General features: G+C 46.2%; 2 protein-coding genes across 4 annotated transcripts in view; one reads left to right on the plus strand and one right to left on the minus strand.

Annotated features, from left to right (window-relative positions):
* Window positions 1-12: 12 nt before the first annotated feature.
* On the minus strand, window positions 13-12,018 carry slc49a3 (solute carrier family 49 member 3). Of its 2 annotated transcripts, none has more exons than XM_056439317.1 (10): window positions 11,773-12,018; window positions 7,067-7,225; window positions 6,845-6,926; window positions 6,553-6,629; window positions 6,159-6,296; window positions 5,727-5,843; window positions 5,487-5,639; window positions 5,183-5,340; window positions 4,928-5,031; window positions 13-2,666 (listed from the first exon to the last, which is right to left on the minus strand). In XM_056439317.1, the coding sequence occupies exons 1-10, from the start codon at window positions 12,007-12,009 to the stop codon at window positions 2,278-2,280; spliced, it is 1,614 nt and encodes a 537-aa protein (XP_056295292.1). In that variant the 5' UTR covers window positions 12,010-12,018; the 3' UTR covers window positions 13-2,277. The 2 variants fall into 2 exon arrangements, with proteins under 2 accessions (XP_056295292.1, XP_056295291.1); XM_056439316.1 differs by having other exon boundaries at window positions 6,707-6,926.
* A 3,291-nt stretch (window positions 12,019-15,309) lies between these two features.
* The window catches only part of LOC130209584 (polycomb group RING finger protein 3), a 46,925-nt gene continuing 41,849 nt past the window's right edge, over window positions 15,310-20,385 (plus strand). For both annotated transcript variants that reach the window (XM_056439335.1, XM_056439333.1), the window contains exon 1: window positions 15,310-15,408. The gene's annotated coding sequence lies outside the window, so the exon portion shown is untranslated. The remainder of the gene's footprint in view (window positions 15,409-20,385) is intronic.

Raw genomic sequence — 20,385 nt, forward strand, 5'->3', positions numbered from 1 at the left:
CGGACTATCCTGTAACCCTGGAGGAAACATTTTATTAACATTATAAAGTATTAAAGACAGGAATCATCAGAACCCCTGAAGAGGAAACACGGCGCTGAGGTCACGACCTTCAGCTCCGGTCCACGACCTTCAAGCACCTCAACTTCACGTCTGGAAAACCAAACGACGACAACGCTGCTGCTGCTGGTGATCGACACGCAGCGCCTCTAAAGCCTGGGAGGATTCCACGTTCATAAACTAGAAGCATTTTATACACATGTACGTAGTAAGTATTCATATTCCGTCTTGATAATAAAAACAAGGGCATTCTGATTTGGTTCCTGCTCATTAAAACATGTTTTAACGTCTGCATTGTTTTCAGAGCGCGTCGTAAACCTTCCATCGCGGTTTGAGCACGACACTAAAGTCCAGAATGTAAACATCGGGATTCTGTCGTCCGCAGCTCTTCTCTGCACCTGAACGCATCGCAGCTCCGACACCGGCGGTGCGTTCGAGGGCAGGAGTCGGCGGGGAATGTTTCCAAGTGAAGATGTTCATTTATCCAGAGCAGCGCCGCGTTTCCGTTTGTGTGTCAATACGACCGGAGCGCGTTTTGTTTAAATAAAAACAACCAATAGACATGATCGCCGTATGAAATGTTCAATTCAGATTATTCTCCATCCAACGGAGATTTACAGAAGCGACAGTCAGATGCAACTTCTTTTCTTTGGTGCAAAAAGTATCAAATATCTCAATAACATCTGCGGTTCATCGAGGCACCTTTCTAGAACATCCCGAGTATTTCATTTAGGGCTGCAACTAACGATTATTTTGATAATCGATTAATCGGTTGATTATTTTATCGATTAATCGGATAAAAAAACAAAACAACTTAAATGTTCAACCCTTTATTCAAAACAGGGTCCGTACGATCATGGAAAACCTGGAAAAGTCATGGAATTTTTAAATGGCTATTAGCAGGCCTAGAAAAGTAATTGAAAAAAATAAAATCCCAAAATATTTGGAAAAGTAATGCAAATTTGTTTCATTCAAATGTTAATTTACACGGTATATATACGGTATGCTTTGGAATTCTCATTGTTATTTTAAACACTACATCTTCTCACATTGTCACGTACAGAGTTTTCACAAAATGTTTAATCATGGAAATGTGGTTTAAAGTCATGGAAAGGTCCTGGAGATCCACTGGTCATCATGTGGATGAACCTGTTCACTGGTCAGCATGTGGATGAACCCGTCACAAACTGACAGCTTTACTCTCCTGAGCAGTTGTCCCCAAACTACGGCCCGCCTCCACATTTGGACCGGCCCCCTGAACAATACCAGAGACGCGTTCCGATTTATTATTTTTTTCACCTGGCCCGCTGCCGTTGAGATTGCAGTGAGACGCGGAAAAAATGTGGAGTGGTGCTCTTCGCAATAAAACATCTTTGATGGGACGTGTCGCGTCTCGGCCAATCAGCGTTTGGGAAGTTAGCTTAGCTTGAATGTTAGTCCGCTACATCTGCTGCACGGTGTAGCGATACTAACAAAGTACCCGTACGTTAAAAACGATGTGATTTAGCATAGTTTTAGTATCGATACTTCATTAAAAGAGCGATCAGAGCGCACGCTGCTCCGCTCCGTTAAATGCTGTCTGCACGCGCAGCGCAGCGCTCACAGCGAGTGGCGTCGTGGTTTATCTCCGTTGCCTTTCTCCGTGGAAAAATATTTTCCGCCACGGAATAAATAACCACGTTTTCTACGTTATACTCTTGTGGAAATGCCACACACGTCGTGACATGTAGCGCCCTGGTGTCTGGGGTCATGACGTCACCCGGAGGCGCACTCAGCTCCGTGAATGTCTCCGACGACGTGAAGGACTTCCGCATCCAGCGCCACGTGAGCAGCAGCAGCCAATTAGATTCATCAACAGAGGAGCAGCTCAGCGCTGATTGGCTCTCACAACGCAGCGTTCCGTCTCTCCTCTCCCACCGCTATTCTCTGGTTTCTCCTGCGCCGCTCTGCGCTCAACTCAACTTTGTTTATACTCCGTGACTTATTGAGCGCCGTAATAATCGCGCGACACAACGAATCGATAATGAAATTCGTTGCCAACTATTTTAATAATCGATTTAATCGATTCGTTGTTGCAGCCCTAATTTCATTGACTTCATTATCGACATAATTCATCTGGTTACTGTAGCTCGACGAGGCCCCGGGGCCCCGCAGGAGCCGGAACGTCTGAATTAAAGAAGAAGAAGAAAAACTTCTGAATCTGAGGTCACCGATAAAACTTTAAAAAATCCGTCCCATAATCCCCTCTGTTGTCTCCTTGGGGCTTGGAGGAGGGTCCTCGGGGCTCGGAGGAGGGTCCTCAGAGCTCGGAGGAGGGTCCTCGGGGCTCGGAGGAGGGTCCTCAGAGCTCGGAGGAGGGTCCTTGGGGCTCGGAGGAGGGTCCTCGGGGCTCGGAGGAGGGTCCTCAGAGCTCGGAGGAGGGTCCTCGGGGCTCGGAGGAGGGTTCTCAGAGTTCGGAGGAGGGTCCTCGGGGCCCGTGGAGGCGGCTCCTGGCTTGGTCCCGTAGACCGCCTGCTCCTCGGCCTCCAGCCGCCGGTATCGCGTGTTGAAGAAGATGACGAAGCAACAGTTGAAGAAGGTGCACAGCCCGGCCATCACCATCAGCGGCACTGAGGGGGGTGGGGGGGGAGAAGGAGGAGGGTCGAGTTACAACACGGCAGGTATCCAGGAAATAGAGGAACTCCATCAGAGGGAGTGTGGGGTCTTATCCCCAAAAAATGTAAAATAAACATAAATATCTATTGTTTTTACAAGTCACTGTAAGAGCGCCACCTGCTGTTGCACTCTGAAATGATAAAATGTTTTAAAAAACGGGGGGAATATATTACATGTATTTATAAAAATATAAAAGAATGAATATAGGAAGATTGTCTTGTAGTTCTTGTTTTTGATCAGAAAAAAAAGAGTTTGAAATATATAATATACTATAATATACTGTTATATAATATACTGCAATATAATATACTATAATATAATATACTGTAATATAATATACTGTAATATAATATACTATAATATACTGTCATATAATATAATGTAATATACTGTAATATAATATAATAGACTATAATATCCTGTAATATAATATAATATCCTGTAATATAATATAATATACTGGAATATAATATTCTATAATATAATATACTGTAATATTATATAATATTATATGATATACTGTAATATAATATTATATAATATACTGTAATATAATATAATATACTGTAATATAATATTATATAATATTCTGTAATATAATATAATATACGATAATATACTATAATATAATATAATATAATACAGGGATTCCCAAAGTGTTAGTCGGGCTCTAGGGGGTGCCTCTAGGGGGTGCGTGAGAGGAAAAATGTAATGGTGGTCTAATGGTGTAATAATTAATATTAAACATTCTCAGGGCTCTGAAAAAAACTCTCGGCTATTTAATGTTTGAATACGTCGATCGTGGTCACCGCAGAGCTCCGACGCCGGTGTTCCACCCCTACTGGTTTTCAAACCTACTGGTTTCCCTACGCGTGCGTGTGTTGTGTTCTCTTCACATCTGCAGCGGGGCTCTGTCTCGCTCACCAGATTCGTCACACATTCACAAACATATTGCTGGAGATCTTCAAGCCTCCGTTCATATCCATTTCGGCGATTACGATTGTATAAGTGAGCAGTGCATCACAGCCACGTAGGAATAAATACATTTAATAAAAAATAAAAATAAAAAGATCGCCCGACTCTGTCACGCAAAATGAAACTGCACTCTAAGCCGCGCAGTCTGTGCGCTGCGCCACCAGATATTAGTTTCAGCTCAAGTAATTGATATATTCAACCATTACGTCACATCTTTTGTTTCATAGGAACAGTTTGGCGGAGGGGATCTGAAACAACTGGTAACCTTGTTCGGATATTTACACTTTGAAACATGTTTAGCAATGCTTGTTCGCAACGCAACAGCCACACAATACCGACGCATTTTGACAACAACTAATTGACTTTCGTTGACGAGTATATAATGACGATGGTACTGTGAACAGAGATTAGAAACATTGCGAACACTGAACAACAGGAAGAATGGAATACTAGTAATGTTCTATCCACAAAACAATGATGAACATATTGCTGGAGCTCTTGAGGCCACATTTCACATCTATTTACGATTGTACAAGTGAGCACTAGACATCACACATGAAGAAACACATGTAAAAACATATTTTTATAAAAAGATCGCAACGACTTGGTTTCGATCTCCTTCACGCAAAATATGGCAACTCTAAAGCCGAGCAGTCTATGCGCTACGCCACTAGATATTAACTGCAAGCCAAGTAATTTTGATATTCATCCATTACGTCACAACTCGTATGTGTCATGGGAACAGTTTGGTCGAGACGATCTGAAACAACTGGTTACCTTGGGCGGATATTGCAGATGTTAAGAGAACACAACACACGCACGCGTAGGGAAACCAGTAGGTGTGTAACACCGGCGCGTGTAACGCTCAGCCGTGATGCGCGCACAGGTGAGCATACTCTCACTAGCACCACCCCCCCCCCCCCCCGTCAACAACTCTTGCATTCTGTTGCATTTTTTTTTAAAGTGTGGGGGATTGGGGGTGCGTGAACCCGGTCGGGATGTAGAAGGGGGTGCGTGGTCTAAAAAGTTTGGGAACCCCTGATATAATATAATGGGCTGGACTTTCAGTCTCTGCTCTCTGAATCTAGAGGCACTAATGTGCAAAGTTTAATTTATTTTTGCACTTTTAATGCCCAGATGGCTTTAAATAAATAAATAAAATACTTATATATAAAATATATTCAGTACGTCTCAATCACAATATGTCCCCCCCCCCCTCCCCCGAGGTCACGTGACCTACCCTTCCAGCTCAGGACGGTGTCCCCGCAGGTCGACAGCGGCGAGTCGGCGAGGCGCTTGGTGAGCGCCTGGAAGAGGACGATGTAGAGGATGGACTGGATCTGTCTGGAGAAGAGCACATTTCAAAAAGTTAGGATTATTATGAAGGTTTTAACAATTACAGGAGGTGGTCCACACTTCACGTAGAGATGACTTGCACAAATGAGCGAGGACCTATATTCATCGCTGCTAGCAGCTAGAATTTGCGTTTGTTTACCCCGACACGAAGAGCAGTCCGGATGACGTCGCCTCCCCAACGGGATACGAACACTCCACCGACAGCTCCATGGCCACCGGGAAAACGGAGAACCCGAAAAAGCCGAAAATGGAGCAGGCGGCGGCAACGGCGGCTTTCTGGCGCTTCAGCAGAAACACCTGAGGGCAGGAGGAGGAAACATGAATTATGAAATAAATTTTAAAAAACCTCGACGATGAGCCGTATCCACCTTTGTTGCCTTAGTAACCTAAAACTAAGATTACTCTGAAATAACTCCGTCCTCCTGTAAAAAGGTCGCTCTCACCACTGAGAAGGCGATGCACGACAGGGCCGTGAACATCATGTTGACCTTCGTGGCCTCGATGAACTTCTTGGTCTTGTCGACGTAGACGCCGAGAGCGGCGGCGCCGACGATGCCGAACACGATGGAGAGGGCGTTGCAAACGCCGGCGAAGGTCTGGCGGCAAAGAGGAGTTAACGGGTTGGTGATTAGAGACCGGATCCGGTACGTACGAGACCCTCTCGGTCCTCGCGGTCCACTCACGTTGGTGTACCCTTGCACGCACAGGATCTGCTGCAGCAGCGTGGAGAAGCAGGTGAACAACGCGACGCCCGAACCGAAGCACAGCATCAGCACCAGGTAGGCTCTGTTCCTCAGCAGCTGCAGAGGAAACGGATGAGGAGCGTTTTGAGTCGCGCGTTTCACCGATGACAGTATCGAGGCGGGAGGGAGGAAGGGGAACCGAGGCCTGGCCGAGTCCTCGTGGCATTGTTAACTTTAACCTCGTTACTACGAGGACCTTTCACGTTGTGTTGATTCTGGCGCCCTCCTGTGGACGAACGTGGTAGCGTCTATAAGCGCCAGACTCCCCGATTGAAACCTTCTCGTTCTTCTGCAGCGGCGTCTGACCGTCTGAAGCAAATCTACCGCATGCAGATTCGGGTGTGTTTTTTGTGTGTGACTCCGCCCCCTCACCAGTTTGATCCCCTGCAGGTACGGCTCGGAGCCGGAGGACACGGCGCTGGCCGACGGCGGCGTGGGGGGCGAGCTGCTCCGTATGCCCAGCGTTGCTAGGAAACAGACGACGCATGCCGGCACCGCGTAGACGAGCAGCTGGGAGGGAGGAAACGCACACGCACACAAACAGGATGTGATGATTAACGAGGTCGGCAGCTGAAATCAAAGACCGTTTATCATCATTAGCAGGTGAGGTGCCACAGAGTTTTTCGGAAGTAGCAGCTGCTATCCCACAATGCCCTCTGGGAACCCTCTAAAAGTCTAATTTCTGTCAACTGATGTCTTTTGTTTTGCTTGAAACCAAAACGACGAGTTGCAAAGAGGCTGAAAACACAAACGGTCCTCGGCTCACCAGCTCGGGGATTCGCGCCGGCGTCTGAGCGATCATCGGCGACAGGATGCTGGCGAGCAGTATGCCCGCAGGGTTGGCTGAGGGGAAGTGGATGAATAAATAAATGTCTGTGTATATATTTAGGCCGGTTCACGCCCACGTCTCGGTCACCCACACATCGAGGCGATCATGTTGGCGATGGCGCGCTGGTGTTCGGGGAACCAGTGAGCCGCCACCTTGGTGGGGGTGAAGATGAGGAGGGGCTGCGCCATGGCTCCGAGGGTCTGACCCGACATCACGATCAGGTACTTGCCCATGGAGCCCGCCGGGTCCACCGACGCCCCGACGAAGCGCAGCAGGGCTCCGAACATGTTCAGCCACGCCCCCAGAATCAGCTGCAGAGGCGAGACGGTCGCGTTGTCACGCATGTTTACTATAACGCTAAATATGAAATGTACAAGACATCACGGTGCCCCCAAAAAACGGGTTTAACGCCATCCGTGCAGACACAGATCGGGTTGGATCGTTTCGGTACCGCGGTCCGCAGCCCGAGGGTGTCGAGGAGCCACGTGGTCCCAAAGCTGAGCGGTATGGCCACCACCATGTAGACCACCGACAACCAGTTGATTTTATCCAGAGCGACCGCCAGGAACTTGGCAGACTGGTCCGCCACTGGTGCAAAGGTCAGCCATAACTGGGGAAGACATAAGTGAGCTTGGATCAGTTCTTAAAAGCCTGAGATATGAATATATTTCACGTCTGGTGGCAGCGGCGGGACCAACGCAGGCCCTACCCAGGACCTACGCAGGACCTACGCAGGACCTACCCAGGACCTACCCAGGACCTACCCAGGACCTACGCAGGACCTACGCAGGCCCTACCCAGGCCCTACCCAGGACCTACGCAGGACCTACGCAGGACCTACCCAGGACCTACGCAGGACCTACGCAGGCCCTACGCAGGCCCTACCCAGGACCAACGCAGACCCTACCCAGGACCTACGCAGGACCTACGCAGGACCTACGCAGGCCCTACCCAGGACCTACGCAGGACCTACCCAGGACCTACGCAGGCCCTACCCAGGACCTACGCAGGACCTACCCAGGACCTACGCAGGACCTACCCAGGACCTACGCAGGACCTACCCAGGACCTACCCAGGACCTACGCAGGACCTACCCAGGACCTACGCAGGCCCTACCCAGGCCCTACCCAGGACCTACCCAGGACCTACGCAGGACCTACGCAGGACCTACCCAGGACCTACGCAGGACCTACCCAGGACCTACGCAGGCCCTACCCAGGCCCTACCCAGGACCTACGCAGGACCTACCCAGGACCTACGCAGGCCCTACCCAGGACCTACGCAGGACTCATGGGACCTACCCAGGACCACGCAGGACCCACGCAGGACCTACCAGGACCCACGCAGGACCTACCCAGGACCTCACGAGGACCTACCCAGGACCCACGCAGGACCTACGCAGGACCTACGCAGGACCTACCCAGGACCTACGCAGGACCTACCCAGGACCTACCCAGGACCTACGCAGGACCTACGCAGGACCTACCCAGGACCTACGCAGGCCCTACCCAGGACCTACCCAGGACTCATGGGACCCACGAGGACTACCAGGCCTACCAGGACCTACGCAGGACCTACCCAGGACCTACGCAGGACCTACCCAGGACCTACGCAGGACCTACCCAGGACCTACGCAGGCCCTACCCAGGCCCTACGCAGGCCCTACCCAGGACCTACGCAGGACCTACCCAGGACCTCCCAGGACCTACCCAGGACCCCTACCCAGGACCCACGCAGGACCCCAGGCCCAGGACCCAGGACCTGCAGGACCTACCCAGGACCTCATGGGACCTACGCAGGACCTACCCAGGACCTACGCAGGACTTACGCAGGACCTACCCAGGACCTACGCAGGACCTACCCAGGACCTACCCAGGACCTACGCAGGACCTACCCAGGACCTACCCAGGACCTACGCAGGACCTACCCAGGACCTACGCAGGACCTACGCAGGACCTACCCAGGCCCTACGCAGGACCTACCCAGGACCTACGCAGGACCTACGCAGGCCCTACGCAGGCCCTACGCAGGACCTACCCAGGACTTACGCAGGACCTACCCAGGACCTACGCAGGACCTACCCAGGACCTACGCAGGACCTACCCAGGCCCTACGCAGGACCTACGCAGGCCCTACGCAGGACCTATGCAGGACCTACCCAGGACCTACGCAGGACCTACCCAGGCCCTACCCAGGACCTACGCAGGACCTACCCAGGACCTATGCAGGCCCTACGCAGGACCTACCCAGGACCTATGCAGGCCCTACGCAGGCCCTACGCTGATTTCCTTTCGCCAGTAGGGGGCACTTTGACTCGGAGTGAAAATAAGCGTGTCGATATCCTTAGGCTTGTAACAAGAAGGTTTGGGAGAGATTCAAGGAAGTCCAGTTGAGCCAGTAGATGGCGCTGTGACTATGTGAACATATACATGCATCATGTGTCTCTACGTGAAGTCTAGACCACACCATCTAAATAAAATGTAAATCTGATGCGTTTTACGCTGATTTCTTTTCGCCAGTAGGGGGCGCTATGATAATCAGAAGAGTGTTTGATGTGGTTTGTTAGAAAACGTGCCGTCCCAGGATCACTCGTAAACTTAAAAAGGAAAGTCCTTCAATTCATACAGTGATGCAAGAAATTAGCCCTGGCTGGGATTCGAACCTGAGACTTCAGGTTACAGAGTGAATACCTGACCAGGTGAGCTACAGCCTCAGTTGTTTGGACAATTTGCACAAAGTGGGTGTCACCATTTTGATAAGTATACATCTTTAAGGTAGTTAGGTAATTCTTAAATAAAATTGAAGTTGATGGGATACATTGTGTGTAAAAGTAAGAATTCTCAAATTGACAAAAAATGAATAATTGGACAAATTCCTGCAGCGCCCCCGAGTATTTAAACCGCACGATACGTTTGAGGCCAAATAATACTGGTGTTATGAGCATTGAAGAACAAGACACGCCCCCAAGAGGTTAATTGGTCCATATCTCCGACACACAATGAGGTATGGTGGACTCGCCACCCCCCAGGGACCAGCATCGGGGTCAGGCGCCATGTAGACCGGGCGGCGGGGCGGACAGGGGGGGGGGGGGGTTGGGCTAGCGGGGAAAGAGCCGGAGCGTTTCTCAAAATTCTAATTTGTGGACAATCTTAGGAGGCGGAGCTTAGGGTCTGAGAGGACCAGGTGGAGTTGGACATTTTGGGTGAGGGGCGTCGTGAGTCCAACTTCAAGGGGGACACATTTGAGCCCGTTCTACCGGCCCCGCGAGTTTCAACATCTTTGTGTTCCCAACTGCAAACGTGGCCTCCGCCTCCAGCTCCGCTGCAGACGACTCCACCTGAAGCACCACACAGTCATTTACCCACAAACCCCTTTAAAAAACACTTTATCAATATGTCTCCTGTCCAACCAGGCGGAGTAAGAGACTAGACCTTTGTTATGGGTCTATAAAGAATGCGTATAAGCCACGCCCACTACCCCACATGGGCTTTGCGGATCATGACTGTGTGTGTGTGTGTGTGTGTGTGTGCATCTGCTGCCACATATGAAATGGTGTTAAAGAGAGAGAAAGACAAGGGACATAAAATTCGAATCCCAGCCAGGGCTAATTTCTTGCATCACTGTATGAATTGAATTTCTCTTAATAATTTAATAATAATTAATAATACAAATAATTTATGATAATAATTTTAATAATAATTATAAGAATAGTTTTAATAATAATTAAAATAATATTTGTTATAATAACAATAACATTGTTATTCTATTAATGCTGAATCCATCAGGTTGGGAATTAGATTCTTATTTTGAAAAATATGATTCCAATAATTATTTGCCTGGGCCGGCATGACCGCGATAGCAGTGATTTCACTCTGGAAGGCTTCAACTCAGAAACTTGAGTTTGCCCTCAATCGTTTTTTTATATTCGTTTGATAACTTTGACTTTACTCTTGAAACTCAGGGGCTGAATTATAAACTGGTGGACAACCAAGACTTTGATACACAGAGCAAAAGGATGTGGAAAAGGCCTTACTCTCAATAAATGAAAGAAAGAGCTGAGTCCTGTTTTCCACAAAGAGGAAATGGCTCAGCTCACGTGAGAGAGAGAGGTAGGCAGAGACAGAGGGAGGGAGAGAGAGAGAGAGAGAGTGACAGAGGTGGTTTTCTGATTTCATGTGACCGATACTGATCAAACCAACATTCAACTACACCTGACACCTATTTCCTTATTTCTATTTTGTATCACTGTGGTATGAGTATATACTTGTACCACAATATCAGAACTTGCATTATATTTGTACCACAATATCAAAACTTGTATTAGTATATGTGTACCACAATAAAACTTGTATTTGTATACTTGTACCACAATAACATAACTTGTATTATATTTGTACCACAATAACAGAACTTGTATTAGTATATGTGTACCACAATAAAACTTGTATTAGTATACTTGTACCACAATATCAGAACTTGTATTAATGTAATTGTACCATAGTATCAGAACTTGTATTAGTATGTGTACCACAATAACAGAACTTGTATTAGTATATTTGTACCACAATAACATAACTTGTATTAGTATATGTGTACCGCGATAACAGAACTTGTAACATATGTGTACCACAATAACAGAACTTGTATTAGTATACGTGTACCGCGATAACAGAACTTGTATTAGTATATTTGTACCACAATATCAGAACTTGTAACATGTGTACCACAATAACAGAAATTGTATTAGTATATTTGTACCACAATAACACAACTTGTATTAGTATATGTGTACCGCGATAACAGAACTTGTATTAGTATATTTGTACCACAATAACATAACTTGTATTAGTATATGTGTACCGCAATAACAGAACTTGTATAAGTATACGTGTACCGCGATAACAGAACTTGTATTAGTATATGTGTACCGCGATAACAGAACTTGTAATATATTTGTACCACAATAACAGAACTTGTGTTAGTATATTTATACCACAATATCAGAACTTGTAACATATGTGTACCACAATAACAGAAATTGTATTAGTATACGTGTACCACAATAATATAACTTGTATTAGAATATGTGTACCGCGGTATCAGACCTCCAGTCTGAAGAACCGGTATTTCCTGCAGGTTTCCAGACCGTGAACTCACCGTGGCGTTGGAGCAGTTGAGCAGACACAGGACGAGAAGGACGAACCACCTCCTCTTGTACACCTTGAACAACAAAAGCTTCTTCAGCTCCGGGTTCGGGCTCCTCGGCTCCTCGGAGGAAGGAACCCAGGTAGAACCCGTCTTAATCTCTGCGGAACCATCCTCCATGAGAACATGCAGAGGACCCAAAGAGCCGCTCTCTGCTTCCCTAACACATACGGCACTGTGCCGAAGCATCAACGATCTTCTATAAACAAGAAGAACACCAGCGTGTTTGAAATAACGGCCCCGGATGTACACGTTCAATTTTTAGAATTCAAAAAAAAAGAAGAAAAAGGTTGCGACCCTGAAAGTTGATTTTAGGGACATCATATTATATATTACTACAAAATGTAGAGGATGAAGAAGTAAAAGGGGACATGTCATGCTTTTTTTTATAGGTCCATGCTTGTATTTTGGGTTTCTGCTGGAACATACCACTCTATGTACAGTGTGTTTTTGTACAGTGTGTTTTTTATATATTTTTATATTGTTATTATTTATTATTATTTATTATTATTATTATTATTATAGTGTGTTTGTTTGACTCGGAAAGCCTTGCGAAATAATTCCGATGTGTCTGGACTGCTGGTCTAGGCACAGATTGCAAATTTTAAAAAAAACTTGAACCTTGAACATGAAAACACACTTTAATAATAAACATAGTAATGAACATTTTATTTATGAGGCGCCTTTCAAGGCACTCAAGGTCGCCGTACAACACATTAAAACAGTTACAGTAAAGACAAAAAACATTATCATTCGCATATTATCCAGCATAATCTACCTCTTTCTGAAATGCTCTGTTAAAAGAAGTGATGTCATGCTTCATGTCATTGGGGTACGACACATTTGCGTAGAGGGCGGTTCCCAAAAGGCTCACTAGCTAACGTGCACATGTGCGCCCCGAAAGGGTCGGTCCGATTTAATCAAAGAGACACCATCTCTTTATTCCTAGCACCATCTGCCGTAACCATCGGCTGTATCTAGGAAGAGGACGGGTACAACACATGTGCAGTAAAATGTGGTCTCCACTATCCTGCACACCTGCACCCAAAATAAATGATACTATCTTGTTTTCGCATAATAATAAAGAAATTAGTGAAGTTTTATCTTCCCACATTGGCTGATTCTTTCTTGTATCTGGTAAAAGGAGAGGAGTGAGAGATCCTCACCCCTTTAACATCTCTGCCTGCACAAAGCATAACGTGACAAAACACTCCTCCCTCTCTTTAACCCTTTGTGAGTCTCAAATCGCTTCAGAGTTAACTTTCACAAGTTTACTTCAAAGGAAACTGATACTAAGTGAAATTGCGAGCATCGAGTCATGAGTTCAGTGAAGATGTCAAACTGGTTTATTGTCTTTTATTGAGTCTGTTACAAACCATAGACATTACAAATATAATAAAAAGAAGACTATATATTATTGTTATTATTATTATTAATAATAATAATAATCCTATATATTATTATTATTTATATTAATAATAATAATAATTCTGATACAAATAAAAAGTATTATTACAACTATAATGATAGTTGGAATAATATTTTTCAAAATAAGAATCCAATTCCCAACCTGATGGATTCAGCATTAATTGAATAACAATGTTAGTGTTATTATAAAAAATATTATTATAATTATTATAATAATATAATTATAATTATTATTATAACAAGTATTATTCTTTTTATTATCAATTATATTTATTATTAATTTTTAAATTGTTAATTAATAAAAGAAAAGAAATAAAAAAGTCCCTCATTTATTCGTAACAGCTGGAACAAGGAGTCCAAGAATCCTGGAAAGAAAATGCAGACTTCAAACTCAGTTCATTGGGAATTCCCCAGGTTATAATATCGTGCATTCAGAAGATTTTCACGGTCATAATGTTGCAAGAAAAAAAGAGAAAACACAAAGAATGCATTGTGAGCAAAGAAAGCAAACAGCAGCCAGTCAGCCCCCATGATTAGCCGTCGCCAGTCGCCTCCGGTTGTACATTTAACAGGCGGTAGAGCCAAAATATATAGGATTAAATAACCTAAGAGGACACTCAGTGTGCAAGAGTGGGAGCTTGGAGATGGAGGCAGGAGCTCGGCCTTAAAGTGATTCAAAGAATCTTAAAATCAATCCTGAATTTCACTGGCAATCGATGCAGCGACACTAAAAAAACATGGCCGAAGTGAGATCTTAGGGGCAGAAAATGTGAAGCTTCGTTTTACCGGAATTTAGCTGAAGAAGATGAAGCGACACCCAGTTCTCTATTTCACGGCTAAACCGTTGCAGAGCGTCCAGGGGAAGTCTTCTGTCGTCCGGAGTTACAGTCCTGTGTTTATGAGTCCTGATTGAAATTTATCAAAAATATTATTCACTTTAACAACCTGAGGGTGTTTTCTTTCCTCAGTACTTTAGAAATTAAAATGAATTTTTAGATGTTCTTGGGCCATGAAAAAAATCTTGAGAACACCTTTGAGGAAATTCCTTGAAATTTGGCATCCACTTAAACTTCAGGATGAACTGATCAGATTTAGGCGGGAAAAAGAACAGAAATGAAGAATCTATTTTTTCTGTGTTTACCCACTTTTTTTGCTTTTTATTGTCTTTTAAAGGCATTTAACTTAACGTCTCGATCCAGCGAATAGATTTTATACGCCCATGCAAAGCACACTGAATTGTCTCGGCTCTTTAAATTGACATTGCCTGGCCAATTATGGTATTTCTCTCCGTAGACCATCAACAACACAAACAGATTGTTAGTGTTTACAGCTTCCTCCATTGGTGAGTTTAAGAGCGTGAGAGATCAATTGTAAAGTTTAATTTAAGGATTTAAAATCAATTATTTCAGTGAACGAATGGATGGATGGATAGATCTTGAGATATAGATTTTTATGCATATATATATATTTAATTTATATATTTTTGTATGTATATCTTTTTTAATGTATACATTTTTATTTATATAATTTTTTATATATATATTTTTATGTATATATTATATATTTGTATGTATATATTTTTTGTATTGTATGTCACAATTTGGTGGGTACACTATACCATGTATACACATTTGGCACCTGTGCTTTTGATTGTAACACACGACCATCAGAAGTTGCAAGTGTAAAAAAATAAATATATATCTTTGTTTAGCTCTTTTAAAAGTTGAGATTCAAGATCCTTTCTGAACTAATTTGCAATCAATCGTCGTATTTTAGTTTATAACTAATATATGATATATCTAATGTATGTAGTCCATGTTACTTTGTATTCATATATAAGTTTTATGTGACATTAAAGTTCTTTTTACAATAAACAACCGTCGACTTTGCGCTACTTCCTCAAAATGAATAATGAATGTCACTCAACGCGGATCAATAATAATGAGTTGCACTCCCCCCCCCCTCCTCTTCCCTCCCTCCCTCCCTCCCTTCTCCGAACCCTCTTGTCTGTGTGCTCCGCGCATGCGCAGCCGCCGCTCCAGTATCGCTGTTTCGGCCTGTTCCGCGGCCGCTCGGTCATTTTCGCCTCTTTGTTGTCCTGATAGTGGATTTAACTCGGATTCTAACCCGGTACCGGCGGACCGAGCTGCTCCCGACCAGGTTAGTCCGTCCGGCGGGACTCGTCCTCCTCGTGTTCGGTCCCCGGTGGGGTCTACCGCAGGTTTACGGTCCTGGTTCGAGCCCCCCCCCCCCCCCCCCTCTCTCTCTCTCTCTTTACCACCACCCCCTCCTCATTTTTCTCTCAAGTCTCTTTCCGCTTGTGCTACGAGGCTATCCGTGTTGTTTAGTGTGTGTGTGTGTGTGTGTGTGTGTGCGGCGTGTGTATGGCGGCGCAGGGCCCTGCAGTTGCACACACGGGGGGATGGAGGCTATTTCTTTTTTGGGGGGGGAGAAACGTGCACCGCAACGGCGGCTCTCCGGCGGCGGCTAGCCCGGGATGCTCACGGTTAGCCCCCGGAGGAGGAAGGAGCCGTCACGGCTCCAACGTTTACTCTCACAACAAACACACACTTATACACACACAACGAGCCGCGATGCTCCTATTGAGAGGGTGGTGGTGGGACACACACACACACACACACACACAATCATGCTCCACCATTAGGCTAACGTCTTCCTCCTGCCGTCCAAAGTTCAGTGTGTGTGTGTGTGTGTGAGAGAGAGGATCTACATGAGGTTTCAATGTATATCAAGACAGAAAGTTGGTGCTTTACTTCTTCTGCATGTCGCCCCTGCAGCGAGGAGAGTGACATTGTGTGTGTGTGTGTGTGTGGGGGGGGGCAGAAAGCAGCCAACAAGTCTGTGCAATTGATTATATATTTATTTATTTATTTGTGTGAGGGGGTGCATCTTTAAACGTGGTCAGGACCAGACTTCAAACTTTTACTCCTCAAGGGGGGGGGGGGGGGGCGTAGGTCAAGATGGATGTGGTCGTCACCTGTTGACACCTGAAGCACGTGTGTGCGTGTGTGTGTGTGTGTGTGTTTGCGTCACTCTGCTGGAGAGGAGGTGAGCGTATGAGCAGGGGATTCTTTTTGTTGTTGTTGTTATGGTGGTGGTGGTGTGTGTGACAGACCCAACTAGTTGTCACACACGTTGTGAAACCTTTTACATGAACGTTCTCGCGGTCAGTCACAGATCCCCACTCAGTCTTCTCCTTCACTCGGGCGGTTCGGGGTCTTTAACGCGTCGTCCTCATTCTCTGTTTTTTATCTTTAAAAAATTCTTCTTTTATTTCTCACTTAACAAAAAAATAAAATGAGTTTATAGAGCGCAGCAGATCGATAAGTTGCAGCGTTTTGCATCCTGAGTCTAGACGTCTATTTTGGGGATCTTTGCAGGTGCGTGCAGTGTGAAGCTCAGGCCTTCACGCTGAGCAGAAAAACAACAACAACAACAATATTGGCGCTGAGTTCACGAGGTCGACCTCTCGACCTCTCGGCCTCTCTGTGTATTCAAGCCGCCTCAGTCGAACCTCCACAACCCGACTTGCTTGTCTCACATTATTATTTCACATTTTTTAGAGTGTTTCTCGCCACTTTCTTGCTCTTCAATGGCCTCAAATCCAGACAGAGAGAGAGACACAGAGACAGAGACAGAGAGAGAGAGAGAGAGAGAGAGAGAGAGAGAGAGAGAGACAGAGAGAGAGAGAGAGAGATTTTTTTGATTTTTGAAAAACACTTTATTTACATTTTTTCCATTACAACATTTCTTTAAAAATAAAGTGTTTTAAAAAATCAAATTGGTTAAAATAAAAGCACACAAACAAAACAAAAAAAACATTAAAACAAAAGAAAAACATGTTTTACCTAATAAAAAGTGGCGCAAACTCCAGCTCCTCTTCCACCACAGAACAAACAATATCTTTAAAACACCAGCGTTGTTTAAAAGCATCCAGGTCTCCAATGTGTTTATAAAATCTGAACTCCAGCCAGAGTCTGGCTCTGATGTTACAGAGCCACACTGCCTTGGCCTCCTGCCCTCTCTGTTTTCCACCGGGACTTCTTTGGCTTAGCGGATAAAAATTAAGGAGCTGCCATTTTCTTTTCCGTCTTTTGTAGGCAGCTCCCATGATAAAACCTTCTCTGTAAAGCCACATTAAAAAGACTAAAAACCAATGTTAAAAGAGCGAAGAAACTCAAAAGTCTCTTACACTCGTTAAAAACATGGTAAATAGTCTCCCGGAGGTCACAGAAGGGGCACTGGCTCAGGACAGCGGGATTGATTACCGAAATGAAAGCGTTGGACGCGACAGCACCGTGTAAAATCCGCCACTGGAGGTCAGCGGTCCTTTTCTTTAGGGGAGGCTTGTATAGGACCCCCCACTGCGGGCCAGGGCCTCCATGCCCAAGTCTCTCTGACCACACAGTGGGCGGTCTGTTGCACAGTCTGGACCTGTTGATACTCTTCACGAGGTTAAAATACAAAGTCTTCTTGTCTGCTTTGTTCAGTGTGCAGTTTTCTGGGTGGCTCGTTCTTAGCAGGGCCGGTGAGTCCCCCCAGCCCCGGGCTGAGGGAGATGTCTGGGAAGGGGTCTGCAGGGTCCGGCTCTGCTCTCTGCTGGCTGTAGTCGTTGAGGAGGCTCCTCTCCAACCCGGTCAGCCTCTGCCTCCACAGCTCCAGGAGCCTCCTCGCCACCCGGTCGGAATGCATCCCCAGCAGGGAGCCCAGGGCCGGGGGGTCGCTCAGCGTCGGCCCCACTGCATCCACCAACTGCTGCAGGCAAAGTGTCTTTGTTCGCAGCAGCGCCCCCGTTAGTCCAGGGGTGACGCTGCTGCTAATGTCCAGTCGTGCATTATAAATTAATGGTTCTCTCAACAACCAGAACAGAGAGTCAGACTGAGGGCACCTTCGTGCTTAAAAGGGCCCACGACTTAAAAACACCCTGATAAAAGGAGGCAGCCCACTTAGTTTTAAAATGCTGGAGTCTATTAAAACAGAGCAGTATCCAGCCCCAGGTTGTCAGCACGTCTGAGGATGCAGCTGGCCACGTCTCGCCACACTAAAAACCCCGGACTCGTTAAAAACTTCTGAACAAACTGTAATCTAAAAGTGGCCGTCCGGCTGGCCAGGTGGACAAGGCCCTGTCCCCCCTCCTCTCTGGCTAAAAACAGCACCCCCTGTGGCACCCAGTGTAGACCCTCCCAAAAGAAATCCACCATCTTCTTCTGTATGTTGGCTAAGAAGCCAGAGGGAGGGTCTAACACGGTCAACCTGTGCCACAGTTGGGATGCAATAAGATTGTTTAAAACCAGTACTCTACCCTTAAAAGACATCTGGGGGAGCAGCCACTTCCACTTGGAAAGTTTCCCCTCTATCTTCTCTGTGACGCCCTCCCAGTTCTTCTGGACCATGCTCGGTTTCCTCAGGTATATTCCTATATATTTAAATCCGTGCTTTTCCCATATGAGCTTTTGTGGAAGAACCGAGGCGCCACGCCACTCCCCACAGCGAGGGCTTCGCTTTTCTTCCAGTTCACCCTCGCTGATGATGCCGTGCTAAAATCCTGTACTATTCGATTTAAAAGGTTTACATCATTTTGATTCTTGATAAAAACAACAACGTCGTCGGCATATGCCGATAAAATCATTCCTTTACTAAAACCAGGTAAAACCAAACCATGTAGGCTAGGCGTATTTTAATGAGGAGCTCGAGGGAGAGTGCGTAGAGCATCCCGGACAGAGCACAGCCCTGCCGGACCCCTCTACTCACTCTAAAAGGAGCACACAGCCTGCCGTTTATCTTCAGCACACTCTCAACATTACTGTACAACACCTTGATCTTAGCTATGAAACCAGCGCTGAACCCAAACTTCCCAGAACTTTCCAGAGGAAGCCGTGTTCAACGCGGTCAAAAGCCTTTTCCTGATCTAGAGAAATCAGACCAGTATCCATACCCAACGAGCTGGAGACCTCCAAAACGTCCCGAATGAGGTGGACGTTGTCCACCATGGACCTGCCGGGCACACAGTAGGTCTGGTCCCGATGGAGGACCTGCTCCATAGCTCCCCTCAGCCTGGAGGCGAGGACCCTGGACAGAAGCTTGTAATCCACACACAGCAGAGACACAGGGCGCCAGTTACCGATGTCCTGCGGGTTTCCTTTTTTCGGCAGTAGCGTCAGCACTGCCCTCCGGCAGGACATCGGCATGGAACCAGAGGCCAGACTCTCGTTGAAGACGTCTAGGATGTCCCTTCCGAGGACATCCCAGTATTTCTTGTAGAATTCAGCGGGGAGGCCGTCGATTCGGGCGCGCCTCCTGCATTCCCTGCAGGGCAGCTTTCAGCTCTTGGGGGGTTATGGGTCTGTCGAGCTCCTCATTAGTCTCCTCGGAGACCTGAGGCAGCTCCCCACAGAGCCCCTCCGCCGACTCTCCCTCCTCCCTATACTCAGTGGCATAAAGGGAGGAGTAAAACCCCACCGCTCGCTTCCGGATCTGGCTTGGCTCCACAACCGACTGCCCTGCGTCCGTCAGCAGTGAGTGGATCACTCGCCCCTGCTCTTACCTCTTCTCCAGGCCGAAGAAGAAGCTAGAGGAGTGTCCATCTCGCGATGGTCTGGAATGGGGACCTGACCAGTGCGCCTTGCACTTTTACTTCGAACAGGTCGGCGAGAGCCGCCTTTTTACTTTTGAGGACTTCAATATGTCCTCGATCTCCTGTGGACTCGCTTAAACTTTCTAGGTCCACTATCTCAGTCTCCAGGTCCTTCATAGATCTGGTGACGTCTCTAGTGACGTTGAAAGTGTGCTGCTGACAAAGGAGCTTAATTTCCACCTTACCACGGTCCCACCACTGCCTAAGATTATTAAAATCACTCTTCCTCAGCCTAAAAATGCCCCAAAAATAAAACAACACCTCTCTAAAATTCCTATCGAAAGTTAAAACTGTATTAAAATGCCAATATGCACTCCTGGGTAAAAAATTCCTAATAAAAACATGACATAAAACCAAAGAGTGATCAGTAAAACCAGCCGGAACAATGCTGCACATTTTAAAAATATTAAAATGGTGCTTAAAAACATAAATACGGTCTAACCTGGCTGAGGAGATCCTTCCCTCCCTAACGTGGGACCATG

The sequence above is a fragment of the Pseudoliparis swirei genome, chromosome 19 (assembly GCF_029220125.1).
Source record: "Pseudoliparis swirei isolate HS2019 ecotype Mariana Trench chromosome 19, NWPU_hadal_v1, whole genome shotgun sequence".
In the NCBI taxonomy this organism is placed as follows: domain Eukaryota; kingdom Metazoa; phylum Chordata; class Actinopteri; order Perciformes; family Liparidae; genus Pseudoliparis; species Pseudoliparis swirei.